Source organism: Hippoglossus stenolepis, chromosome 7 (assembly GCF_022539355.2).
Source record: "Hippoglossus stenolepis isolate QCI-W04-F060 chromosome 7, HSTE1.2, whole genome shotgun sequence".
NCBI lineage: Eukaryota > Metazoa > Chordata > Actinopteri > Pleuronectiformes > Pleuronectidae > Hippoglossus > Hippoglossus stenolepis.
The window spans coordinates 21,155,715-21,183,645 of record NC_061489.1 but is presented as its reverse complement, the minus strand read 5'-3'; the positions used below and the strand labels follow the sequence as shown (position 1 = coordinate 21,183,645).

Genomic DNA, 27,931 nt, shown 5'->3' with positions numbered 1-27,931 from the left:
ACACACACACACACACGACCACACGGACCCTGGCTGCCGCTTCCGGTTCTGCTCTTTTCCCCACGAGAAACTGCAAACGGCCTCGCAGCGGTAATGACAACATCCCGAACCGGAACAACGAGTCGGGACGCGCGGCTCGTTTCTCCGTAGATATCAAGTCCTCGTCGTAACCGTTAGAAAGTCGGTGAGCGGCGTCGGTAGCGGCGAGAGAGAGAGAGAGAGAGAGTGGATCAGGCCGAGCGGCGCAGTCTGTGTCGGTGGAGTCAAAATGGCGTCTGTTTGCCCACTCAACGCTCGTTTAATCCGTCTGTGATTCTCCCCGATACTCAGATTCAGCGACCGGGGACTGGTGCCGTTGTTTCACCGCTTCGATTCACCGGAGCAGCCGGGGAAGCGTGCCCGGCGTCATGTCGGACTCGGAGGAGGAAAGTCACGACAGGCAGCTTAAGTTTGTAGTGATTGGAGACGGTGCTTGTGGGAAGGTGAGACCATCACACAGACACACACACACTTATATACAAACAGACACACACACAGATACACACAGACAGACACACTGCTTCACGGTGCTCATCCTGAAGCTCGCTCTGTCGCCATGGTGACCGACGCTGATGTAGCTAACCCGGCTACAAGCTAACAACAATCCCAGTACACCAGTGGAGAAATACGTATGTAGCTCCGTAAAGTCATTAAATATACAAATATGTAGTATTTTAAGTTAATGTCCTGTGTTTAAAACCTCACTACTTATATAACCGAACGTAATACTGTAGTATGAGGCAAATGGACTTGAGGTACACAACAAGAACGTACTCACAGTACTGTAAAATGTCTGCGTCTGAAGTATTATCTACATGACTAATACAGGGTGTATTGAGTACATGATGCAAATGGACAAAACAAACGACAGAAAACATCCCCAACCCTTGCACAGCAAATACACACAACGTTCAAATACTGATGCATTATATCCACATCTAGAATATTGTGACATTCTGAATTCTTCCCTCTGTTCGTGTCATGTTTCCTGAGCCACACAACCCCGAAGAATAATATGACCACCGCATAGTCAACACCTGGCTAAGGGGGAGTCTTATTACTATCAGCAGGTTTATCATACTTGAGTTGTGATACTTACCAAACATAAAAACACAATTATAAAAAATTGATTTAAACAGAACTAATGCACATCTCTGATTCGGCCTCAGCAATTTCCACACGCATAAAACTACTCAGCACTGGAAACCTTATGTGGATTATGACAGTTGTTAGTGGTACTAAGGACAGGTAACGGCCATATTGTACAAAAGGAATAATATAGAGCCTTGCTTTTGTCTAAATAGTCAGTTCACTTCATTGCCATTTGTTAAATTATTATTTATTAAAAGCTCCTCTGCACAGATGGATGTAAATATTTGTTAGCATGGCCTCCTGTGTTTCTGACTGTAACTCAACAGGTTGGTTGTTTATTGAGTTGTAACCTACAAGAGGACCCACTTCTCAGACTGGAGAAACTCGATCGTGAGGAGAAAGTCCACATGATGGATGGAGGTTGACAAGATTTCACTCGGGAACTTGCAACGTTCTTGATGTCAGCAGACGTCTGCAGTGAGAGACGTGTACGGTTAAAGACGCTCGAAGTCGCCTGCACAATTTGTGCCGTATTCCCTTTCTTGCTTAATCCAACATTTACTGAAGCTAAATAGCTGTTTACTCTTCATTAAATTAATGAATGCAACAGTTTGTTAGCTGCTAAACTAGCAAGCTACTAATTTGAGCACAAATCATACAAAAACACTGCGATAGTTTAATGACACAAAATCTGACTTCACGCCTGACCACCAGCCCGAGCTTCCAGTAAGTCCTGGTGTTAAGTACACTTGTGTATTACATAATATAGTTTTCCTGAGGTCGCTCATTCACACTGATCTTGGGTTGGTCAATATTCAGACGTAGTGTAAACGAGGTAGAGAGATTTGATCTCAGTTAGAGCTCCAGGTGGCTGAAAGCTCGATAGGAGAGAGTAAAGTATGAGAAAATATGGAAAATCCTTAACATAAATAATAATAGTAGTAATAAATAATAGACAGAGGAATAAGCTTACAATAACAGTAACATTAATAAATAATGTTGTCAAATAACCCAGTATTTCTCCTGCTTTTTATTGGTAAAGCAAATTTAAATTTAAACTTTAATTGGTGAAATACATGTGAACAGCAGGGGAAAAAAATGTAACCTTAAAAAACAGTTTTTTCTCACTTTGTATTCACTTTCTATAAATCCAGTGACGTCTTTTACAAAAGTTATTGGACATCTGTAGTTTTGTTTATTATTCAAATTTAGCAATAAGGATTTAAATGCTTTGTTGTGAACCTATAAAGATCCATCGAGGTCTTATGTTGCATTTTCTACTGGACATAGTTGCCTGTGGTGCTTTGTTGTAGCTGAGCCTATAGGCTTCAATACACTGAAGAAATTATTTGCCGTTACTTGTTTTTGGTTACTGGTCAAAAGGTGCATATATATTTTTGTTATATATTTATACAGAGCCCTGTATGTGTAGGGCTAATTCTTTTTATAACAAGTTGGCACACTCATTTGTTAATATCTTGCCCAAGCCATGCCTCTACTTGCCATTAAATTTAGACTTATGTGCTCAAATGACACAGACAAGTAAAACATTTTAGAAAAACACACATCAACTTAACTTTCCCCTTTAAAGTTTCGATTGTTTCGATTAAATGTTTCTTTGAATTGTGTTGAATAGGAAATAAAGCAGTTTGATGAACTTTCACATTCCCAAACTCTTAACACTACACGGCTGCTGCTCAGGGAACTCGGGGTAGAATTGGTGTTTAACAGAGTGTGCTAGTTGATAAAGGAAGGCTACAGTTTAGTGCTTAGTCAGGCTCTGGCAGCTGGTGGTTGTTGTCCGTCAGTGTACCTCTCTTCTCCCCGTATGGAATTTGCTCCATTTAAGAAAATTGTATCTGGACGACCCTAATGAGACACGTGGCTATTATCTCATTTGATAGGATAAAAGAATACTGGGAGTAGAGTTTTGGGCGAACACTTTGAAATGTGAGCAAATATACTTTTTCTTACTTTATTGTGTCTCTTTGTGGTAAATCTGCTCCGTGCTCATACCGGCTGTTTGTTCCTCTTCCCTTTCAAAATCACTGGACCGAATTCTTCTCTATGTTCATTAAAATAAGTACAAGAGGCAGATTAAAAAGGGACTGGTAACATCCACAACAGGGGAATTTTCCCCCCCGCCACACCAAACAATTATTTGCAGCAAAGCAGGGAGGTTGTCATGACGATCCAGCCAAGTTTCTTCTTCACTGCATCTGAATCCCCAGATGAGTGCGTGTGAATGCAAGGGAGGAGACGTCAAGTGCTTTTCGTCTACACATCCCCTTTCATAACTAATCTCTGCTTCCTCTGGGAGAAAGAAAATGAATGTAGCAGTAATGGTGAGACCCAATGAGAAAAATGAATGTTCTCATTCTGGACATTTTCTTTTGGGGTAAGGGGGGGGGGCATGCGGAGAACACACACAACTCAGTTCCCAGTAGATACGCTACATTAATAACCCTCCCCACGCGGCTGCCAGGTGTCAGCTCGTCACTGTCTGAATGACTTACCTGCTTGTCTGTTTTGGGCAGAAAACAGGAGCCCTGCCCCCATTCTGAGTAGGAACCACTGACTGACATCTTGAATGCCGTTTCCCCCCTTATTAATGTCAATTTGCTGAGCAAATTGCAATCGGATCAGTTTTTCTTGGACAGCATTCTCGGCGGTATTTTCGCTTGTGGTTGGTTGTCCATTCAGAAATAGAGCGGAAGATCTGGGGAGGCTTGTCCACCTGAGCAAGATGTTTTAACAACATGGTGGCTCACATATTAAGGCCGAACTTATACACAGGTCTATTTTTTAACCGGTGTCCCAGCAATGATCTTTACAGAGGAGCTCTTCTGCAGAATACCAACTTTATTGTCTGTCTTGACTGTTTAAGAAGAATAAAGAGCCAGTTTTGATACCAAAAATGCACAACCTCCCTCATATGCATTGCATCACATGGACATAATCAGCTTGCCATATTTTTTTCCCTCCCTCTCTCTCAGTTTCTTGTTACAGTAGAACTTCCCCCATTTCCCGGCACTGGTATCGTTGGTGACCCTGTGCTGTTCTCTGTTGGAGTGTCAGGGTTACGCCAGCTTTTACATTCGCTGGTTAGCTCCAATTGTACGGTGGGAAAAAAAAAAGGTCTACGTTGAGGGACGAGAGCCAAGCTACTGGAATGCCAAGACAAATGGCCGACTAGGCCAACGCGAGCATGTGGAATACATTTTTGCTGTCCGAGCTTGTTATTCCTGTGTTGTCAGTGATTGTTTGGGCTACTTAAATGGACGATTTTCTCCTTGTTGCGTCAGTCACCTCTAGTAATTTTTCCGTCACTCTCGAGCCTGTGACACGCTCTGCAGACTGTGATTAAAAAAAAGTCTGCAGCTTTGGGAACTTTTAAAAATAATTAGGTGGATTAAACTTGATCCTGCACCTCTAAGGACAAGTTAATCAAGAAAGCCATTCGTAAAAGTCAGGATTACATATTTAATGGGTTAAATTAAAAGATAACATTTAATAATCCATGCTAGAGTAAACATAATGCTTTTATATTAAAGGTATCATGACAAAAAATCCAAACAGACAAATATTTGGGTAAACAGTGATAAGGGTTTTCTCAATTAAATTACTCTCTGTTTGCCCAGGAGTGATTTGAAATAAATCCAGTCTAATTTGAAGCGTTACTTGGTTGAATCTAAACTCTCTGAGCATGATGGAGGTAGATAAGGACACCGGCTCAAGTGAAAGCTTAGTGGACTAAAAGAAAGAATTTAGTTTTAAATCCTCTAACCCTCAGTGATTGTCAAGTACCACATTAAAATGCATTTGCTGCCACATGAACACTCAGAGAGTCCCATTGCTTCACTTTTCTGTTGTGTTTATGTAAGCACACTGCTCTAAAGATAGCTAATAGACATTCAGCACTTCATTTTTTCCCCTATCCTCATCCATCAAAATGAATTAAACTTGGCATGTCAAGCCTGCGCGATGGATTCCCATGGATTTCAGGAGAGCCCCTAACATGCTATTTTTTTCCTCCTCAAACACAACGGTGACAGTGATGGAGGTTTTATAATTTGTGGCAATTATTAGGTCTGCCGTCTGGAGACATGACACATACTCCAGCACCTGTTTTTGTAATTCACGTTGATTTTCACTGTCACAACTGCGGCTGAGCGGGGAGACGGCAGACGAGGCAGACAATTACATCAGCGTACCTTCAAGTCAATCACTACGTTTTTTGACGGTGCCTAAAATGGATTGGTAATGATGAAATGAAAACCCCGCGGAGCATAGTTCACCGGGGCTCTGTCTGTGAATTATGGCTACGCTCTGTTGTGGAAAAGAATCACATGGAAGTGTGGTGATGTGATAAGTTATACTTGTGTATTTTTAGAAATATTAGAAATTGAAATACTGTATAAAGCTTAGTTTGGCACTTCACTCCCTCTGTGTGAATGAAATCAAACTTCTTCTTCTTCTTCCGCTCACCACTGAAATATCACTTTTTCAGGAAGTTCTTTAACACGCTGTATATTTTCTCTGGAAGGAGTTTTGCAGCATCTAACATTTTGCTCTGGGCCATGCTATGATTTTCATTTGGTTTTTATGCTATGAAGTGTGCATATATGTGTGAAAATTATTTACCAAGTAAATGCTGTGCAAAGACTCACAGATTTTCCTTTAGCTTGAAAGCATTTTCTTTTCAAAACACATTACTTCGAGTGACATATCTTCAGTCCTGTCTATTGCTGCAGAGCCGTGCTTGTATTCATTTCCTGTCCGTCTCTCTCTCTCTCCCTTTGTCTCTGTGTTTCAGACATCACTCGCCACCAGGTTTGCACAGGAGGCCTTCGGGAAGCAATACAAACAAACCATCGGCCTTGATTTCTTTCTGAAGAGAATAAGCCTTCCAGGTGAGACACCTTCATAATCTTCTGGGAGTGTTCGCTTGTGCACAGACTCAGCACGGACACGCGTGTTGCACAAGCGCGCAGTGGCGGTCTGCAGGCTTGTTTATTCAATATAATTTGGGATGATTGTATTTAGAGAGACTGCCTTGATTGTTAGTGGTTGTTTGTTTTTACTGTAATTTTGACCTTAAGGTTTGTGTGTACTTAAAATTATCAGTGTTAAAAAAGAGCCAGAAAAAGTATTGAATCGAACAAAGAGGCCTGTTGTTCCAGCTTTACTGAACTGTCATGTTTTCTGCAGTTTTTTTCTTCAGGTTGACTCAGGAGCTGAATGTGTCTTTTCTGGTCGCTCCTCATTGTAGAGTGTCTGCCACTTCTCAGGGTTATTCACTCTGAAAGCTCTTCTCTCCAGAGCTTACAGCAAACCTTTTTTTTTTGACTCCACAAGGCCAATGGACAGCTTATGTCCAAATGGGCGAGCCTTGCTCATAATTCTGTGGGCACAGTACAGAGTAAATACATTAACATTTTATATCCATATCGCTGATCCCCCAGTTCAGCTGATCTTTGTCCTGCACCACATAAAACATTCATGTTTTTATTTGTTTATGTTGAACCCGCAGAAATAAAGCCACACTCTGTATCCCCCTTAGATCTGTAAAATATATGTTTATTGACTAATGCTATATTTAGATCCCAGTTTTACTTCCTACCATGTGAAAATGGGGATTTTCAGCATCTTAAATGGCATTTCTCAAACTCTGCCAAGGCCTAAGCTCCAGAAATCTGCAAAGTGGCTCCATTCTTTCATTACTAATAAAACAACATTAAGCGAGGGCAAATTAAGTGCTAAATGTAAAATTTATGCTGATTTGTGAGTTGGCTGAAGGATTCTATTTTGATTTTGTGTCAGTTTCAGCTTATGAGACTTAGGAGAACTAAACCCCCAAAAATGTTGTGGTGGAGTCAGAATGAAAGAGCCAACTAAAAGCACAGGCTGGGCTTGACTTCTTAAAAAATGAACTTGAATGCTGTTAATCGTTTGACTTCTCTTTCCAGTAAGTTTCTTTCCTGAAACAATCAGTGCTCTCTCAAGTGTGTAACTGTAAGCTTTGTTTAAATGTAGTGTACATGTATCACCGGGGCAGCAACAACACGAACACCGGAGTTGTTAAATGTCCCATTTTCCAGGGAATTGGGTGTTGATGAGCTGATGAATCGGAGGGTGGCTCTGCGAGCTGGGTGGTCCCAAACTTAGTTAGGACCCCCACCCTGCCTTGTACTGGAGAGATTGTGTGGCTCTCCGGGTTCTTATGGGGCCGTACGGGTCTTTTGCAGTGGGGGGGGGGAGAGTAGCCTATAGCCAGCGTTGGCCCCTCTCTCCATGAAGGCCCGGTTTGTCAAACTTAATGTACATTTTCCGATGCAGGGAAAGGTGAGGATAGGCCGACTGGCACACAACAGCCTCCTCTGTGCGGGCTTCTTATAACAATGCCTCTTCCAGATGCCTGTGCAAAACACTGAGGTACAGGCGGTGGAGGGAACTGACCTGAGGAGAAATTCACTTGATCGATTCTGTCACACCCAGAGAACAATTATCTTATCCACATGCTCCTTTTTTGACCTCTTTATCATTACAAGTCTATGGGGCTCACAATTGCAGTTTCTGCTTTTGCAAAGTGTACGCAGGGAAATGTCGGTGGAGTCAGCGTGAATCTCTAACATAAATAAAGCTCCAGTCTGAGGATGGGCGGGGATGGCTCTTTAACCGTTATTCATTGCACTCCTCAGTGTAGCTTTACATTGACACTGTATAGTCTGGATGTAGCGACTGTGAACCTCAGCGTTTCCTTCCCTCGCTTTATAAAGGGGACTTATGAAGGGTTGAATCGTCCAGCCGTGTCCACAGGGTACGCTCTGCTCCCCATCGCCGCTCCAGCCCAGCGCAGGGCCCTCATCACACCAACATAAACTCCTCGCTGTCTGGTCCGCCCTCCTCCTCTTTTTTTGACTCTTTTTTTTTTTTTTAACCACCCCTTTCATTTTCCAGAGGAAGAAAATATTTATTTGGATTTGGTTTTTGTGCCCGTCTTTCTCTCTCTCCCCCTCTCTCTCTCTCATTCACTCCTTCTCTTTCCACAAGCATTAGGACTTGTCTTCTTTTCCTCCTATTTTCTGTTTAATTATTGCTATTTTCCTTAACAGCACATAATCCTCCTCACTTTCCTCACTTGGCAGGAAATGGCACAATACAAAAAGGTCTTCCCAGGCTAATAAGAAGTAATTTCTGAGTATTGAGGATGTTTAAATTAGAGGGTAACTGTACCCATTCATCCCCCTTCGATCTTTGAGCTGGCTATTCTTGGACGTGAGGTGTTGGTGACCTGCCAGGCGAGAGCCCGGAGCATGAAACATTAATCGCTGATTTATTGTTTCCATTATGTATATCGACAAGGTGGACTTTCATTAGAGAACTCTCACGGCCAAAATACAGAGTCAAGTTACCGCTGACTGGTTATTTCCTAAGGATTATGAGCTTTGTTAAAACAAACAAGTTAAGGACAAAAACATCTGCAATGGAATCCCACAAATTGCAGTATTATCAGTTGAATTAGTTTTTAAATTTAAGTGATTTGCAGATGAAAGAATATATAGGAAAACAAAGTAAGATGTTCTTTTTTTTTCTTTCTTTCTTTCCACCACTGTAGGCAATTTGAATGTGACCCTGCAGGTGTGGGACATTGGAGGCCAAACGTTAGGAGGGAAGATGCTGGATAAATACGTATACGGAGCTCATGTAAGTACACACAAATTCACACATAATCCTATGAAGTTGTTTTTTTATTCTGCCTCACAAACATCTTCATGCGCCTCTTCAGTCTTTTATTTCCTCGCACATGCAGCAAAAATGTGTAGATGTACAAAACAAAATGTTACAGATGTTTGTCACTATGGTTAAAAAGTCACAGGACTCTTGTCTGAGTTATTATTACAGCTCTGGCAGCTTCATTCAGAGCCGGCCACTCCCTACCTGTGGAGCCAAATCATAATAAACCGTCATTTGGACTCACAGTGGGCGAAGCAGGTCAAGAGAGCTTCAAGAATCAGCATATTTCTCCTCTTTCAGAGTCGTTACTGTTGATGTTCACTGGCAGACCGGACAAAAGATGATTAATAATACTGCACACTGAAGGTCAATAGAAATATTCTGAACTACATTCTCAATCGTGTACACTGTTATTTCCCCAAATTTGTAAAAACATCCAAATTTAATTAAACTTTTATACACTAATTATTTAAAGTAATGCTGCTGTTTAGTAATGAAAAAGTAGAGTGAAAAAAATTATCTATTTACAGGGAAATAGATAAATATACTGCTGAGCTTTCGGCAAACACAACATATTTTTTTGTCATTGAATCCCAGTTTGTTTATGTGCCAACAACCTCAGCATGGACAGGTAGCTGTGTCACCTTAGAGGAGTGCTTTCTGTCACCTCCAGAACATCTCATGTGTGAAGAGGCCAACTTAAAGGCCGTGGTTTGTCAAATCCACAAAGCGTAGTGCAGCACGAGAAAGAGACGCGTCCACCAGCTCTATTCAAGGAAACGCTTGGTGTATACGCTAGAGAAAAGAATAATTGTAGGTTTTATTTTTTTAATGAATCTACATGGCCATGAAAATTATGGAGGCGACACCTTTTTTGAAGTGTTTGTTGAGCCATTGTCTAAACTGCACCCTGGTAGTGTGTATATTCTCCAGTCTCCAGCCTTTCTTTCACAGTCTCCCGCACATCACCACCACATTACGACACTTTGCCTGCAGAGTTTCTCGTCGGCGTCGGATGGAACTTTCACACCTATTGTTCACCACTGTGCGTCCTGTAATCAATCATAGCTGTTTCGGAGAGACTCGCCGTAATTGTCAGAGGCGCGAGCTGTCGTCACCATCCTCGCGTGTTGTGACAGCGCGTGTCTGCCGAACAAAAAGCAGCAGACACCCCTTATGTCGTGTTGCATCACGCAGTAAAAGTAGAGCCATTTACCTTGGCCCGTGTTCACATCCCGTCCTGAAGAAAAAGCAGAAGTTATAGTTAGATAGTTGAGGAATGAGATGATTCGCCTTGAATCACACCAACACTTCTTGTATCTGTGTTTACTCGTTGATTGATTTATGTGTAAACAGTTTCTAGTCTCAGTGTTGGCTTTGGTTGTTGTTGCAGCACTGTCTCTGTAGAGTGCAGTGTTCAGGAAAACTAAGGGAGGAGGAAAACGTCTCTCGCCAGACAGCTTTAATTCATTAGCTCAGACAGTAGATAACCAAACCTAACCTATGTTCTGCACTGAAATTGGAGTGTGCATTTTTAAAACTGTGAATTGTTCATTATTTAAACCACTATTTCCATTTTGAATCAGATCCATGTGAATTTACACAGTGTCACGCACCACAGATGATGTGTGAGTAAGGGAGTGTGTCCCCGACTGTAAAAAGAGGAGCAGTGCCACCTACTGTTCCCATGCTCACTCAGTATTTAACTAATGTTAACATGAAGGAATATGAAGTGAAACTGTATACTCGCATCCATAATTTACCAGTGGATGATTGTAAATGTGAGACACATCCTTCACCATTGTTCCTCTTGCTTTTTCCAACGCAGGCAGTTCTCCTGGTGTACGACATCACCAACTACCAGAGCTTTGAGAATCTGGAGGATTGGTTCAGCATGGTGAAGAAGGCCAACGAGGAATCTGACGTCCAGCCTGTTGTTTCCTTAGTGGGGAACAAAAGTGAGTTTTAATATAAATACACAAACACACACAAAGTAATAGTTTTTCAGCAGGGAAAAAACAATACTGTACTTTAAAAATGTCGGTGTAGTCCATCAAGTTTGGATAGCACTTTACTTACTTGAACTCAGTAGAAATTAAAATGAAGAGAGTTTCTCCCTATCCACTTCACCTTGACACATGTTTCATTTTGCGTGTCTGTGTTTGTGTGTGGAGGAGTGAGTGTTTGATGGTAGCAGACGTGTTTGTTCGAGCAGCAGATAACTGATCGGTTTGATAAGCCAGTTGATAAGAAAGTGAGCTTTCCAGAGCGATGGGAGAGCTGATGTTTAGGAAAATCTTGGGAGTGAAGGCCGATGATTTAAGATTCCCGGGCCAATGGACCTGGGGCACCGCTTATCTGTGCCCCCTCCCTCCTCCCCAGTCAGTACCCATCTGCCCCCCCCTCCCCAGTACGAGCCTGTGCTCCTGACTAGAGTCGTCGGTTAAGAAGAGGAACTCGACGTTAACCAGACGGCTCTCCTCCTATCGGCCTGCACCTTCTACCTATCTCCAAAATAAAGAGTAATAATGATGACTCCTTTTAAACATCCCCCTGACAGATGTGGAGTCATGGCTGCTGCCGTGTTATTGTAAAGTGAGGCGTCAGAGTGCGTGTGTGTAATGGTGACTGTCCACCTTCCCGGGCGATGATGAACGGTCAACAGAGTGGTGCCTGCACACAGGAAGCTCTCGCTAATGTTACTCAACGGGGAGCATAGGTCACGGTTTAATTCGCCTGTCTGGAGCAGATTCTCTTGTCTTCGCATCCGTTTGCATCTCTTAATGCCCCGGCTTTAACGGTGGGCGCCTCTGTATTTAGGCTAGGTTTTGGGTGTGTGGGTGAGTGTGTGTACTGTAATATTTAAGTAGTGTACATCCCGCTGTCAGGCTCCTCACCCCAACACTCGCACACTCACTCTCCCCCTAATGGCTCTATTGCTGAAAATGGCCCATGTGTGTTTTTTCTGTTCCTGCCGGCTGAAAAAAAAGAAAAACAAAATCCCACACAGATTGCCCCGCTAAGAGCAATCAATTACCTTGTGAGACTTTATGGATCCCAGGGCCCTCCCATTGACTCCCTCTTTTTCAGGGACCTTGAAGAAAGTTAGTCTAGCTATCAAGTTAGAAATGTCCACACCTAAATTTTTGTTTTACTTTTCCTCTGCCCCCTGACTGACATTTTTCTGTATCATACCGCTTCAGTTTTTTTTTACTCAAAATGAGTACTTGGTATACATTAACAGTAAGAACGTAACATATGAATACTCAGCATTCTTTTGAGAGCAGAATTTAGATTTTCCCTCTTATTGTTCCCATGATGTTTGACTGAAACTAAAATAGAAGCACAGACATAACAAGGAGCTTATAAAAACACAACAGATTTATGTCTCTGTGAGGGCACGTCCTGGGGGAGATTGTGTTGTTTCACCACTCAGAATCTTTAGTGTTCCCACCTCGATAAACTTAAGGTGAACACTGCTGGTTAGTGCAGACTGCAGCAGAAAGCGTTTTAATCATATACTAAAAGACCTGATCCAGTATTATAACATTTAAGTATTTTTTTTCATTTAATTTAACATGACTCTGTTTTACCTATTAACAGTACATGTCATTTTTGTATGAATTGAGCTTAATTTTCCTGAATTACCTTGTGCTTGTCTCCTAGTTTAATTCAAACACTTTCTTCCTTACACAGTGTACTGTGTACTTGTAATTGAGCCTATGGACCAGACGAGTAGTTCATTAATGATGCTGTCCCCTCCTCTCCTCACCCTGCCCTGACTGCCCTCCTGTGCCATGTCACTGCCGGGGAACAACCTTTCCTTTCTTTGGAGCAGTGTGGCCGGCTGAGGTTAAGTGTGCTTGTTAAGACCCAGTGTGTTGGACTCCCATGCCCTCTGCATGCTGCCCAGAGCCTCGTGTAAAACAATGGCATCACTTGTAATAACAATAATAACAATTCAGAGAGGAAGCCAATGAAATGTTTTATTGAGGGAACACATATGTGCACACAATTATTTATGCAATGACACACAGTCGCAGCTGTGCACAGAAACATGCACTCCTGTAAAGCGACACACTTGTGGAGTTTCTGGGAACACATGGTTAATGGAAGAATGCTAAGCTCTTGTTCTGTTTAAACATACTATAACTGTTTATTATAGGGCAGCCCAGCGTAACACCATATGGTACACAGGAATCTCTCAAGAGATGAGTGCTCAGTCCTCTTCTCCACCACTCAACTGTTTAATTTTTAGTCGTCTAAAAAGTACTGTGTTCTTTGCAAGACACTCAAACTATGAATTATGTTGCTCTTTGCTGAACAACAGCTGCATGTGGCCTTTTAGTGAGTGTTTGTTCTTTAGATCAGAGATGGACTTAAGGGCACTTAAATAAACTAGAATGACCCTCAGTAGAGTGCAATACCCCTAAGTTTTAATCAAGATGCACAGAATTTCACACACTAATAATTCCCTGTGAAATGTGTGTGAAACCCCTGTATCACAAAATACCATATCTCTGCTAAAGAAAGAGATACAAAATCCCCTTAGTCCGGATCCAACCCAAATCTTTAATGGGTTTTATTGAAATCTGGTCACTAGTTTTAGTGTAATCCTGCTGAAAAACAACAAAACCAACCAACAAAGTAACTGGCGCGTAAACTTAACCTCCTCAGAAGTAACTGTACGTCCTAATACACATTTGGAATCATTTCGTGTGCCATAACAAACACACATTATCACCGTATGGAATCATCAATATGTCAAAATGACTCGCGTTGCTGTTTGAAATTAGTGCCCATATTTCTTCGTAAGACATTAAGCCTGTGTCGTTTATCAAACCAATTTGTTTTTATTAAGTGGGGATCGCAGGACCCCTGCTCGCTTCCCATTTCTAGCGCTCTCTCCCTCAGGAACTCCAGAGCATCCATCATAGGCTTGTACAGCCCTTATTTGGGTGACTTAAATGGGTTCAGTTCTCTTAACCCCTCCTCATCACTCATGGCTTCTTACTCAGAGGTTCGAACACCGTTCACTGCCGATCCACTCAGGCCTGCCATGGGAAACGTTTCTTGCAGCAGGGAGATAAGGTCCCCGCATCAAGACAATTTGTAGACTCTACTCTGTCTCACCTGCCTTTCTCTTCTGGCTCTGTTTCTTTCCCCCCAGTTCTTTCTTCTCCAGCTCTCTATCTCGCACAATCTCTCAAACATACTTGCACATTCATTTTCACCCCTGTGCAAACACTTACTCTTTCAATCACACTCTCAGACCTACTCTTAACTCTTATCTCTCACATGTGTAGACTAACACTTCGTCTGTAGCTGCCTTTACTTACAGTAATGTCTTTTCATTGGCTCCTTGTCCCTGTTGTGTCAAACAACATGCGTGTGTTTGCTTTCTGCACGCTACAGCAGATCTCGCCACGTACCGTTACCAGTCGCACTTCTCTCTCTGCAGTTTTCCATCCATCCATGAGAAAGCCAAAGCGAAACATGGATCTCCCCTAACTCTTGATTCTCCTGAAGCATGTCCTTACCACCAACATTGTTGGTCTTGAGTTGTTTGCCCTCTTGGCAAGGCCTCAGGTGGAGTTGAAGCCCCCTGCCCTCCCCAGCTCTCTCACCCCCATCACCTCCCTGCCCCAGTAAAGCTGCCACAGTTCCTGTCTGTTCAGTGTTGGCCTGCACATTTCTTAATAGAGAGATGCTCAGAAGTCCAGGAGCGCAGAGGAGCTCAATGTGCTTCTGTTTTTGGTTTAGCTCAAAAATGTTTTTCCTGGCTCAACCCACTCCTACTTAGGTCCTCTTACAACAAACTAAAAGGTCCTAATTGCCCCCAAGGGAAAGGTTTAGCCACAATAGACATGTGGTGGGACAAAAGCCCAGTACTCTTATCCCAGCACCCACACCCCTCCCCAGATAGAAGAGATGAACACGTCAGCAGTGTCTGTGTTGCACTGTGGGTAGTGTGACCACAGGTCCGACACTGTAAAACCTTATATATACAGTATATAGACCTAGTAAGGCATAGTGTATGGTTGGGTAAAGATGTGGAATGTTTACAGTTTACAGCAAATCCAGTGTTTCCTGTTTCTCTTCACATTTTATTTAAGGTAAAGGGTCAGCCGAGACGTGTGTATCAAATTGTCTCAGTAACCGCACTGACTGTAGCCTGCTGTCTTTCTGTGAGTCTGGAAAAGATGGGAAATAGAGATTCAGGTTACACCAAGGAAACAGAGGGATGACTGAAGAATTACAGCTGTATTTCACTGAGGCTGATAAGTCAGTGTAAAATCCCAGCTGCAGAAGCTGACACGTGTCCAGCAGTGATTAAGAAATACTTTAAGGGTTAATTTAAGCCTACATAGGCATCAGATAGGTGGTCTTTCCCTCACAGAGCAATACCACAGAGGGCCAACCTGGTGATCAAATAAATGAATGCTACGCTGACATTTAATTGTAGCAACTGTTTGACCCGGCTCTGGTCCCCGCACTCATCTCTCTTGACTCTCATGCCTGTCGAAGCCTGGAAAGTCCTCATTCATATTGGTCATCCATAAAGCAAATATTGTTGCACATGCAGTAGATGATCAGTCTTCGAATACCTTCTTGTGTGGTATGTCATGGGCCATTTGAGCTGCACAGCGCAGCTTAGCCACCTGACCTGAAGGCAGCCTGGAACCCTCATCACGCTCAGCCTGTACTTTATTTCTCTGCTGCTCCACAACATTGATATGGAGGAATTCCTGGAAGGGGCCTTGCTGACACAGGGTTGGGTAAATAACCGATTGATCTGGATCCACAGGATCCACATATATTATAAATGTATGCGGGATATCAACACAGCTTTCCCCTCTTTTTTTGTTGGTGCTAAATCTAGTTTTTGTGGTGTTAAATTATTACATCACTGTCTTTGCATTCTGCTTCTGTTTCAGGTTTTTAACTTGGTTGATGTTTGCTCAGGCAGTCATGAGCAGAACGCTCTTTCCACGTTACAGTTCACTGCTCTGGCTGCTGTTGGATATTTAGGCCAGTTCAATGCATTATTGCTCATAGATGGACTTAATAATTATAAGTAGACTTATAGTGATGCGACGCATACAATTATGAAGGCTCCCCTGTGCTCCGTATAATTATTATAGCTCCTAGTTACGCTGCCGGCTCACAGAGGCATGTATACTGCTCACCCATAAAAGTCCACTTAGTTTAACAGCGACAGGAGAGCTTGGAGGACATGGCCAGTGAAACCCCGGGCAGCGTCTTGTGCGGTCGGCTCAGAACTGGGTCTTTTGTTCACTTTTCATGAGTCCTGGGAGCCCGTTAACCCGGCCTGCGAGGCTCTCTGCCCCAGGTTTTACTGACGCAGCGACAGCCTGGCCCTCCAGCTCTCTCCCTGCCTGCAGAGCTACTGCAGGACACTGTGTCTTTTAAATTCCCTGACCAAGGAGGAAGACCACATTGTTTTACTAGCCGCTGTGGAGTATCTGATTATGTTTTAAAGTGTGAATGCCTGTGTGCGTATTTGCACAAGTGTGTGTGTGTCTGCACATCGTTTTGCGAAGGACGATCGAATGACAAGATGAGCTGTGATCAATGAACTGTCGACAGAACACTTCTGACCTAGTGGAAAGCGAGTCCCCTGATGGTCCCAGCCCGTTTTAGGCCACCGGGGCAGGGGCTCCCCAGCACAAAGAGCGCTCTGTCTCTGTCAGGATTCCCCCGAGGACTCGTGCACGGGCCCTGCTCACCTCGACAACACCCGGCTAGTAACAGCACTTCATCTGTCTGTACTCACTCAGAAAAGTCCTGATAATATTATTAGCTTAGCTTGAAAATGTAATATCCTGATTATTATTTCTAATTATTCCACCACAAGTTGTACAATGTCCAGAGGCAATAATAGCCGTATACAATTTCTACAGATTGCTGCAGTATTGCAAAACTACACTGATGCTGGAATTATGATCTGTTAAAGCCAAAGGTAATATTAAAATAATTTCAAATGTCATGTTCTTTTTTTCATTAAATGTAGATGTTCCAGTCTTCAGAGAATAAACGTTGCCTACTGTAAACAATAACCACACTGTTCAGGTCTAATGAAATGTGCAAGAGCACCGTTTGACTTCTGAATGGCTGCGTAGCGTCTGAATAGTAAAGAAAACACGACATTTTCTGTGCAATTCTGTATGATACTGTACTCATGACAAAAATGAATTAAAGTGGTTGGTAGCCAGGGTTATTTCGAGGGAGAAAAAGTACTTATTGAATGCCTTTTTCAATCTGTGGTCCATATTTTAATGCAGGTACAGACGTCTCCCGTCCTTCATATTTCAAAACCCTCAGTGTTTATGAGCTCTCTCCAAGTCATGTAGAGCAGTTGGACTCAGGCATTTAAATGCTTCACATAAATTCCACCAGTCATTTGTTTTATTAGCCACTTGTGCTGTGAAAGTTAAATGCAAGTCTAATTCAATCAGACATCGCACTGGATGATTCATTATGCTTTTTTGACTTTTTAAAGGGGACCTCTTAGCCTTTTCCTTATTTTCTGTCAATACAGTGGTGTCCAAGAGTCTGAGCCCTCATTCCCATCAAGTTTAATATAATATTTAATATAGTATAATGTTGCAATGTTTTATGTCCATATTAAAAGTTTCAAACAATGAGGTAAACATACATAACAGTATATGTGATACAAAAGCAGAGGCGTCAGACTAGTCTCAGCTTCCAGTGGTCTTATGTGATCAGCAGACGTCAGAGACATTCACTTGTTTGTTCTCCAAAAACAGCTGAGTAGTAATACGGACATTTAATGTACAAGTGACTGATGGTGAAGGTTTTCTATACGGTCTAATAAGCAACGTTAGCTTTTACACTGTGATTGTAAGACTAAATATAGACTTATGTCACACACTTCACAGGTGATGGGTGTAATATTGACCAAACAGAGGCATCCTGCTTTTGCCACACCCTGATCACTAGTGTGCAGTCAGTGGCTGTTGTTAAAGTGCAAGATGGCAGCACCCGTATGCAGGATAATTAGCTATATTTTTGTACAATGCGTTGGAAGTGGAGACGCGTGGTCCATCTGTATATCCAGTCTATGCTTGTAACCTGGTCTGATAATCCTCACCTCATGATACAGTCTGAATTGGTTCATGGTCGTCATTGAGGGGAAGTTGAGGCAAACCCTCTTAACAGGGTCTTAAAGGCATAGTGTGAGGTAATGTTGGAAGTGATAGGTTCTCCCCTGGGGTTGATTAGGCTCAATCCTGTAACTTTCACTTAATGGGATATGACCCCTCAGAGCCCCAGGTCTCTGACAACACACACACACACACACACACACACACACACACACACACACACACACACACACACACACACACACACACGGCTCACACATTCCTCTCGCAGCCCTCGAACTCCCCACTGCACCAACTGCTGTTTAGTTTAAAGCGAGGCTGTCGACAATTAACTGTGTTATGTCAAGCTTATTCTCTGGCTGTTGCTAGCTGGGTAAACTGTTCCAATTGGTCCCCAGCAGCCGACCTGGCAGAGCAGTAAGTAGGTGTCTCTGTTATCACAGCGTAGTTTTAAAAAGACCCCTGAAGACCACACCACAGCAGGACTGTGGGGCTGTTAGCCAATAAAGAGCTGTTAGCTTATTGTTGCTGAAGTTGCTGAATGTGTTGGTGAAGTCTAAAGAGGACACATCCTTGAATTTGTCAACATAGAATTTTTCCAAAGGTGCATCATGTGACCCGCCATAAGCAGGCGAGAGCTAAAGATGACGTAGTTGAGAAATATAAAAGAAAATTGACATCGTAAATTACGTCACTATTGTTTTCTGTGTCACTTTTGATAAAATGCAGCACCTATGATGGCATATTTCTTTAACAAGTTTTACTGTGACCCTACTGTTCTGATTGATGCCTGTGACTGGTTTATTTTCCTATGGCAATGGCAAACTAGTCTCATGGGTATTGTAATATTTAGACCTGTCTGTGATGCCTAATGATGGACAAACCACAATTTCTCAGGAACTGTGGCCATAACATGAACCTATTGTCCCGATGAGTGCCATGTTTCTGTGTCAGAGATTTGGATAGTGCAATCACACTGTCAGGTGTTTGTTGTGGCGTTGTCTTTACAAGGCAGACAGGAAACCAGGAATAAAGCAGGGCTATGTACCACCATGGATGCCGTGCTATTGTGGCATGCACTGTAACCGTTTGGCCACCAGAGTGCTCTGGATTTGTCATTTTAACAACAGGGATCCCCCCAAAATGTTCCACCAAATCCCCCCCCATCCTTGGCTTTGTGCCACCTGTGATTACTTGTGAGCATTTGAACAGCCTCTCATAATCTCAATTAAAGTCACTTTAACAATAGTGACAATGTTCATCATTGCTTTTTTAGATATTTAATTTATGTCATTGGCAGTTTTTGCATCTTCATCTCAGTGAATTAGAACTAGCGAGGATTTTGGTTTCAAAGCTTGCTTCAGGCAGATCAATCTAACCAAAGTCCAACCCCCTCACTAATTTCAGGTCTGTTAGTGACGTGAACCTCTCTCCAAGTCTGTCTGGTTTCAGGATAATCAGGTCTGCCAGGAAGAGGATTCTTTCCATAAAGGATCTAAGCTTCCATCCCCACATACACTAACTTGTGGAGTAGATCGTCCATATTTTCTTCTCATTTGATTGTGTTCCCACTTACGTAATAGGTCACCACAATAACAAACTGGGGTTTGTTTTACGGTAAAAGCCTAATTCATCCAGCAGATATTAATCTTTAACTGTTGTCTTGCAGTCCAGTGCAGTGACAGGCAGACCTTTTAAATAAACACTGACGGTGACCAGAGCGAGGGAGAGCCATCGCTCCTGACAAGTGATGATCCTCTCCACTATCTCTATGCGCTCAGAGGCCTAAACAGTGTATTTCGTGTTTGCAGTCACTTCCTAGGGGTTGTTAAGCTGATGTACAGTTTGACAGTAACAGAGGGAAACCAGATCATCGGAGGAAGATTGTTTTGACCTGATAAGTAGAAATGGGTACATTAGGGAGAAAAATGGAGCATAACACTGAAACTGGGATTAGTCTTGTATTCAGGATACACAGACAGATGCCACATGCTTTTAAATTCTTTTGTGAGAATGTGGGTGAATTAACGGTATTACTCTGTAACTAAGGAGCTACTTACTTGTTCACAAATCATGATCAGTAACAAGAACATGCACAAAACTAGAGTGGCACTCAGTAGAGGGCACATCAATCCCCTCGTGAAACCACATTGAAGTTCACTAGATCCAGAATATTATTTATTTAGTTATTTTGTGCACCAAAGTGGAGGATTGAGGAACTGAAGCAAGTAAATGTTTTGGATCAACATAGTATTGGAAAATGATTGTCTTGAACATAAAAGGTATATAAAGATGGACAACATGGCGGTTCCCCAAAAGTGAAGCCAAAGCACTGATGCTTGTTTGTGTTCATTTTCTTTTGTAAATTTTGATATGATAAGTTATTTTGATGTTATAACAACCAGGTGAAACCTCACAGTTGATATCTGAGACTGATTCTCCATCGGTGGAGTGTATCGCTCCACCTGATGCTCAACCTGTGCCCACGGACAGAACCCTTTTAAAAAAAACTTATAGTAACGTGCCTACCTCATAGCGCCTGAGCCACTCTGTTAATGTTGGCTAATCTGACTGTGACACATGATTGATAACCTTTCCCAAGTGTGCAGGATCCAAAGGATTAGTCGAGTTTACTTCTAGTAGCATGCTGGGTACCTCCGCTGTTAATGACTGGAATTAATAACCCGCTGACGCCTATGAGACAGCAGTGTTTATGCACCAGGCAGAGACGTGACAGTCTGCCCTGGATATTGAGTAGTTGTAAAAGTGTCAGCCCTTGCCCAGAAAGGTTTGTGTTTATATGTCACTTATGATGATGGTAATATTAGTTTTAGTCCAATGCAATTTTTAAAAATACATTTTTCTGTCTCTGTGGATTGGCCTTTAACATTTTTGGGTCATATGACTTACTGAGATATTAATAACACTGGATTAGTGCAGTGTTTACATTTCTTCCTTGATATGTATCTTTCTTTTTCTTTGTCTGCTTCTGGCTTTATCCTCCTAATGCACGAATGCACGCACGTACGCACACACAAACACACACACACACAAGGGCATGAGAACGGGGTAAATCCTTGACAGCTTCAATGAAACCTCACACAAAGAGAAAAACTCGGGGGGGACGAGAGAAACGCAACACCGTACAGTAGCCTGTATCCACCAGATAGCGGGTGTGGCCGCCTTTCTGCACAAAGCCAGAAATAAAGAGTGAAGCTATTGCTTTCAGCAGCAAGACCCCCGGGTGACCTTCCCCATCGACCCCAGCGTGACCCCATAGTGAGGAAGGAGAGAAGCAAAGCACCTAGTATCAGTGCACAGGAGTCGAATGCACTGAGACGCGATCACAATAGCTAAAAAGGAAGGCGCTGTCATTGTGTGCTCTCAGTAAATCAGCGTGGAGGTGACAGACCCAGTTCTTGGGCCTGCGTACCCACCTTAAAGACCGGCACGCTCATAAGTCAAACTGTTTTCTCCATCATACACTCTCACTGCGAGTGTAGCCTGAAGACTTCGGTCACCCGCGTATTGTTTCTTAAGTATTCCTCTGCAGCTGGCTGGTTTGTCTGTTTCGGGTCAAACAGAGGTTCATGGCTTCAGGGTGCAACTGTACTAGTCTTACACGGAGGAATGTGTCATATCAAGCTTTCATACCAGCTGGGGAGGGAAGCTCCAGGCGACTGAATTGACCACTGTCAGTCTCAGCACCGTGAAACCGAAGCTGAATTACACTTTGTTTTCACATCTCTTTATTTGCACCATCCTCCTACACTAGGCAGACCCCCTCCCATCTTAACTCAAGTGTAAACAGTTATCTTTTGTGTTTATGTTCTGATATGTGACAGTTAACCCTGCGAGAGTGCTGTGTAACCACTGCATAAATCTATCCATCTATCTCTTGTAGGTTTTCTAACGTGTAACACTGTGTTTTATCCACAGTCGACCTGGAGCACATGAGGACAGTGAAGGCTGACAAACACCAGCGCTTTTGCCAAGAGAACAGCCTCATCAGTCAGTTTGTATCAGCCAAAACGGGCGACTCGGTAGGTACCAGCTCAATCAATAAGAATTAAACAGAATGAGACGATCGCGATGCTTAACTTCTCTCTTGTTATCTCTTTCTCCAGGTGAATCTTTGTTTCCAGAGGGTGGCTGCTGAGATTCTTGGTGTAAAGCTAAACAAAGCAGAAATAGAGCAGTCCCAGGTAAGACATACGCTGCTTAGACAAGCACCGAACTCTAGATCTTCTCCTGAAATTATTGGTAGTGACTGTTAAAGTTTAAAAGTAAAGTAAAGTAAAGTAGAATGTCTGAGAGAGCCCATGTGAGAATGCAGTAGGACAAATCATCGCTTATGAGTGGGTGCGTTGATGTTTCTAACAATTGGCAGACAAACAAACACAAAGATGCCAAACATGTAGCAGATACCTTGAAATATCAACTTAGAAAAACAACAAGATGGAGGGCTTTTGGTGATGAGGGCAGATAATGTGCATCTTATTTTCGTAGCTCAATTTAAATGTTCTGTTCTGCCTCCGGGATGCTCCACACAGACGCCACCTGAACGCTCTGGAGATTCTTCTGTAGTGGTGAATGCCTCTGACTCAGACAATCTCCTGCTACATTTTTCTGGAGTTCTTGTCTGAAAACGTCTATAATGAAACATCGATGTCTGTTAAACTTCTCTGAAATGTCTACGCAGCTCCCTCTTCAGCAACATTTAATAGTTTATTTGCTCCTATCTATGATTTTGCTCTGCTCTTATCCAGCCACTTTTACTCGTAGCTGAATGTTAAACGAGTGAAAGTATGTGTCTGGGTTCACCTCTCCTGGTATTAGGTGTCATGTTATGCCTGAACTAAAGGGAGGTCACGGGGAGTGTGTTAGGTCAGTGGAGGTCACCACACACTGTAAAGGACCTCTTGTTGTGTAAACACGAGTTTGTTACGTCTGCCTCCGGTGATGGTCTACGTGCTGCGGACACTGCCCATCTGTAAATACGCCCACATTGACCACATTAACACGTGAAGTCAGAGGTTAAAGGTAGGCAGTGGTAGAGGTGAGGAGGTGAGAATTGTCTGTCTGATTTATTTGGGTTATCTCCCGCTGTTTCGGGCCAAAGCAGCGTCTCGGCTTGCCAGCCAGACCGAGGTGCCCAGTGGTGGCAGCTGTAGAATTTACAAGGTCACCTCCCCCAGAAGCATTAATCCTGGGTCTGATATGACCAGTTGGAGCCACTCTGGCTGGGTAGTGGTTGATGAGCCTGGGGTCTACAGAGAGGTCAGGACCTCTGGAGAAGGGAGAGCATGGAGGGGAAGGACCGGCCAAATTCTCAAGCCCTTCTACTCTCATCAACTGCTGACGAACTATAAATGACCGTTGACTAATGGAGCTGTTTGTCTACTTCCCCCGTCCTCTCCTCCCTTGATAGCTCGGTCAGAGAAGCAAAGTGCTTTAATCCAGGCTAATCAAGCCGGCTGAGTGGATAGATACAAGGTTGTTCTTCAAGGAAAAAGGCAAACACCAGTTCACTGAAACACACAAAATTCACAGAATTATAACATTATTTTTCCAAATTCTAAGTTATACATTTGTACTGTTTTGACTGCATTCAATACACACCACATGATAAGTCTGCAACCAAGTGTTATTTCCATTACTGATTAATGTAATCATTTTATTTGATCAGTTTCCATCAAGATAAACTAGAATGGCACCCAGTACGTCCACCAGGAGCCAACAGTCCCCATATAAAACCCAGTTTAAATTCACTAGAGCTGGATTTTCATTTGGATCTACACCAAATCTCACATGTCTGTTGTTTAACTCTGTGGCACAGGAGAAGGAACGTCATAGAGAAGCTTTTAACACTTCACAGCTCTGGGTCTTGCTGTGGGGCCAGCGCAGCCTCATTATCAGCTGTCAGGTTTACAGAGCTGAACATGAGGGTCACAACCCCTGACAGTATTACCTCTGCCTGGCAGCCCTCTCCATCTTGCTCCTCTGTCTGCAGGATCAGATACAGAGGCCGCGGATCACTCACTGGCTCCGACAACAGGCTTCGGCAGCTCGTTAATCAGGCAGCCAACCAGGACTTGGTATTCAGCCATGTGGCCGTCTCCCCTGCGGTTATTTAGCAAAGAGTCCAGCAGCCTGGTTCACCGTTATAATCTAATTTACACTGATTTGAACTTGAATTGCCACTAATCTCCAGATTGTGTATATGTGTGTGATGTTTCATATCCGTGTAAACTGTTAATTTGAAAACTTTAGGACAAAATGAGCAATTTCCATGTATGTTAGACACTGTCATTAGTCAGGAACGTTTTACATGTTGTTATTTTGTTAATGTGCTCTGTTATACTTTGATTTTCCTGGGAGAGGGATCCATCACTTCTTACACTAACCCATCTTTCTGAGCTCTTTTTTTTATTTGCCTGTAGCTCTTGTTTGCATTAAGAGTTTTTCTCCGGGATTCCTCTTCAAAGTAAAAAAGAACATTTCCTTGTGCAGCTCGATAAGTTTAATCTCCAGGAAGAACAAAAAACACTTTGTGGGAGCTAAAGACTAATTTATCAATCTGAGTTTTATTCTTGCCTCATATTATTTTTTTCATTGTGTCTGCTTGTTGTCAGTTGATGCATGCTTCACCTTTACTCACATTTCATCCTCTCTCTCTCACTCTATCACCCTCTCCTCCCGGTTGTCCTCACCCTGTCTGACTTTGGTCTTCATTCCTCTCATCCTCATCCTCATCCTCCTCTCCCACCCCTTTTCTTTTTTTGTCTCTTTGCCTACATCCATCGCTCGGCTGCTCTGATGTGTTGAACCCGCTCAGAGGATCGTGAAGGCTGAGCTGGTGGACTACCCACAGGACGAAGGCCCCATTAGTCAAGAAAACACCCAGCAAAGCAAAATATGTTCTGTTCAGTAGCTTGAAGTATGTCTCCACAGTTTTATCGTATTCACAGATATATCTCAGTCCCTCGGTCATATATCTGTTAAACAGTAGCTTTGTATTAACTAGTGGAATCACGGTAGTGGACATATTTTATGCCTTTAGATTAGAGCTCTAGAAAAAGTAGAGAAAACCCGACATAATCACATCACATCTGTTGTTATATTGAGTTATCCCAGAGTTTATAATAACTGTCGTCTGAATCTAAGCTGTGTCTTAAGTTAAGCTTGTTGAGAAAACCCTTGATGATGGGAACAGATACGAGTTTGACCTCTATCTTCCTCCTGACTTGTTTGGATCAGGAGTGCACAAATATTTTCACCATTAAGTCACCACTTGGAGTTTGACCCAGGATTGTTAAGATCTTTTATTTAGATGAGAAGGTTGAAAAACTGCATCTCTATCATATTTATCTCATATTTATCAATGACATATAAAGCTATAGCCAGTTAGCTCATGACTGTGTGACATGACCAAAGTCTCACATCCTGATACAGGACATTTCATATCCAGATAACGTTTTCTTTCAGCTTCTACCTGCATTACTATGGTTTAAAGTCTGGTTTCATTGCTTGTACTTGTTTTTCTGTTTCCTTTAGCCATATCAGAGCTGTGTTCATTAACTGCTACTGCAAATTTCCTGCTGATGCTTAAAAGCTCTCCTGAAGGGATCTGAAGGGATGCTTTTATTGGGAAAAATTACAGAAATGCAACATTTTTGTTGTCACAAAGTTGTTTCCTGGTGCTCATCTACAGTAAAAACTGAATTAATCCTCTGGACGTGATCAAATTCTCAACCAACTGTTCAGCAGATTTGTTTTCAATAGTCCAGTTGGGAACTTATAAACAGTAACAGGGTTAGACAACAGAGTTTGTGTTTTTCACATTTTTTCACATCATCCATCAGGCTTAGTGTCGCTAACCCTGTTACGGTTAGGACAGAACCAGGCTAGCTCATTTCCCTTGTTTTTAGTGTTAAGCTAAGCTAACTCTATTCTTGCAGTATTGTTTTGATAAAGTAGAAATTTCTGACAATGATAATTGAAGTTGTAGTGTGCAGTTTGTTATATAACTGTAATAAACAGCTAATATTATTATTATTCATAGGATATTTCCTCAGTCTCTAGAACTCTGCTGCATCCGAGGTTTCAGAAACATCCTTTAAATTATGTCATTAAATCCTTGTGCATTTAACGCCGTTGTTCATGTTCAATTCTGTGTGTTTGCATTTTTTCAGCGTGTGGTGAAGGCAGACATTGTGAACTACAGTCAGGACACCGTGGCCAGGACAGTCAACCCCCCACGCAGCTCCATGTGTGTGGTGCAGTGACATCCCCCAACAACACACACACACACAACCACACACACACACACACACACACACACACACACACACACACACACACACACACACACTTAAATATCTAAAATTCTTCAGTCAGTATTCCTTATTTCAGAGTTTCTGGAGAGTGTGTTCTCTGTATTCCTGTGTGCCAGTTGTTCGGGGGAGATGAAGAACAGACTGTGTGATTTTGAGGCCTTGGCCTCTTGTTTGAATATTTAAAAAAGGCAAAGGGACCTAATTTGTTTGTGTTTACACGCAGCTCTCGTTCCATTTCTATGATTTTTATAAAGACTCTTTAAGCAATTACTTGATTTAAGTGTTAGTATGAAGCCGATTGTTAAAGAGAGGAAGAAATCTACTATAATCATTCACTCTGGTAGTTGACAATATTTTTATATATATATCAAACTCTACTGTTGCTACTAGGAGCATGTTTCAATGATGAAATATATAAAATAAAAGCTATAAAAATACTATCTGCACTTGTTTAATCTGTCTCTGTCCCTACGACTGCAAAGTGAACGAATGGGACACAGAGGAGGTGAAACCAAATGTTTCCTTAATGTCTGTGGTGCTCCTCAGGTGAACAGAAGGGAAGTAGTCGTTAGAATCTCTTTACGTTGCCAATTAGGGGCTGTGATGTGAACCATGTACTTTTATTTTACAGAGAAATCTTTCAGTTTTACAACCTCAAATCAACATTTACATTTTATATTCTTTTGATTTTGTTTCCGAATCATGTGTTTTGCTTCAGTAGCCTGTCCGTTCTCTAGAAGTTTGATGTTTAAGTATTTCATATTCACAGATAGAGAACAGTTCAGACACTGAGTTGATAAAGTGTTGATGAAGAGAGATGGATATGATACAGGAACTATACCAGAGTCCAGCTGAGCATGAGCTGAAGTTAAAAGTAAACTTAGGTCGTAGCCTACTCAACTGTCCGTTATAGAACAGAAGTTTGATCTGATGAATGGTTATGAAACATTACATGTTTAACTGGATCTTCATTTTGACCACGTTTCATGAGCTTGTTTTACAGTTTGTGAATTGTTAGTTTTGATGTAGATGTTGTCTGTTAAACTTGTTTGTCAAACTATTGTCCACATGACGGCGTGATGGGATTTCATGTGTTGACCAACTTCAGATTCATCGGTCATATGAGCAACATAATGTTTGTACTGTAAAAACCTGTCTGCTCTGTTTCCAAGATTAGAAATCATCACATTTTATGAATTCTGATCATTTAAACAAAACGTTTGCTTTTGAAATATTATGAATGTACATTTAGACGTTAAGTTGATGTTATACGGCAAAACAGCTTTGTGTTTCTGAATAAAAAATGCGACATGGAAAACAAGTCGTGATTTGTGCATCTGTGAGTGTTTGTGATATCCTTTGTGCAGAAATTGATTTTATATAGAATATAGTACCAGCGTGAGTTGAAAAGAACTGATGTTTGATTCCTCAGAAAAGGAGTTTAAAGGTATTTAACAAGTAATTAATAATACATTTTTGTACAACTTTAGCCCATTGAAGGCAGTAATATTATGTATAAAATGATATAAGGAGATGTTATACATGTCTGCAGGAGTCTGTTCCATCCTACATGTA

At 42.2% G+C, this 27,931-nt stretch overlaps 1 protein-coding gene across 4 annotated transcripts; it reads left to right on the top strand.

The window, feature by feature from the left end:
• On the top strand, positions 1-27,674 carry rab28 (RAB28, member RAS oncogene family). Of its 4 annotated transcripts, none has more exons than XM_035162018.2 (9): positions 1-90; positions 331-482; positions 5,948-6,044; positions 8,750-8,838; positions 10,697-10,826; positions 21,957-22,060; positions 22,145-22,222; positions 24,856-24,957; positions 26,213-27,674. In XM_035162018.2, the coding sequence occupies exons 2-8, from the start codon at positions 408-410 to the stop codon at positions 24,949-24,951; spliced, it is 669 nt and encodes a 222-aa protein (XP_035017909.1). In that variant the 5' UTR covers positions 1-90; positions 331-407; the 3' UTR covers positions 24,952-24,957; positions 26,213-27,674. The 4 variants fall into 4 exon arrangements, with proteins under 4 accessions (XP_035017909.1, XP_035017910.1, XP_047196606.1 ...); XM_035162019.2 differs by having other exon boundaries at positions 28-184; XM_047340650.1 differs by having other exon boundaries at positions 28-482.
• The last annotated feature ends 257 nt before the right edge of the window (positions 27,675-27,931 follow it).

Coding starts and splice junctions, on each gene's coding strand:
- rab28 (XM_035162018.2), top strand. CDS start 408: ATGTCGGACTCGGAGGAGGAAAGTCACGACAGGCAGCTTAAGTTTGTA. Junction 483..5,947: donor GAGACGGTGCTTGTGGGAAG/GTGAGACCATCA, acceptor TCTGTGTTTCAG/ACATCACTCGCCACCAGGTT. Junction 22,061..22,144: donor CAGCCAAAACGGGCGACTCG/GTAGGTACCAGC, acceptor CTCTTTCTCCAG/GTGAATCTTTGTTTCCAGAG.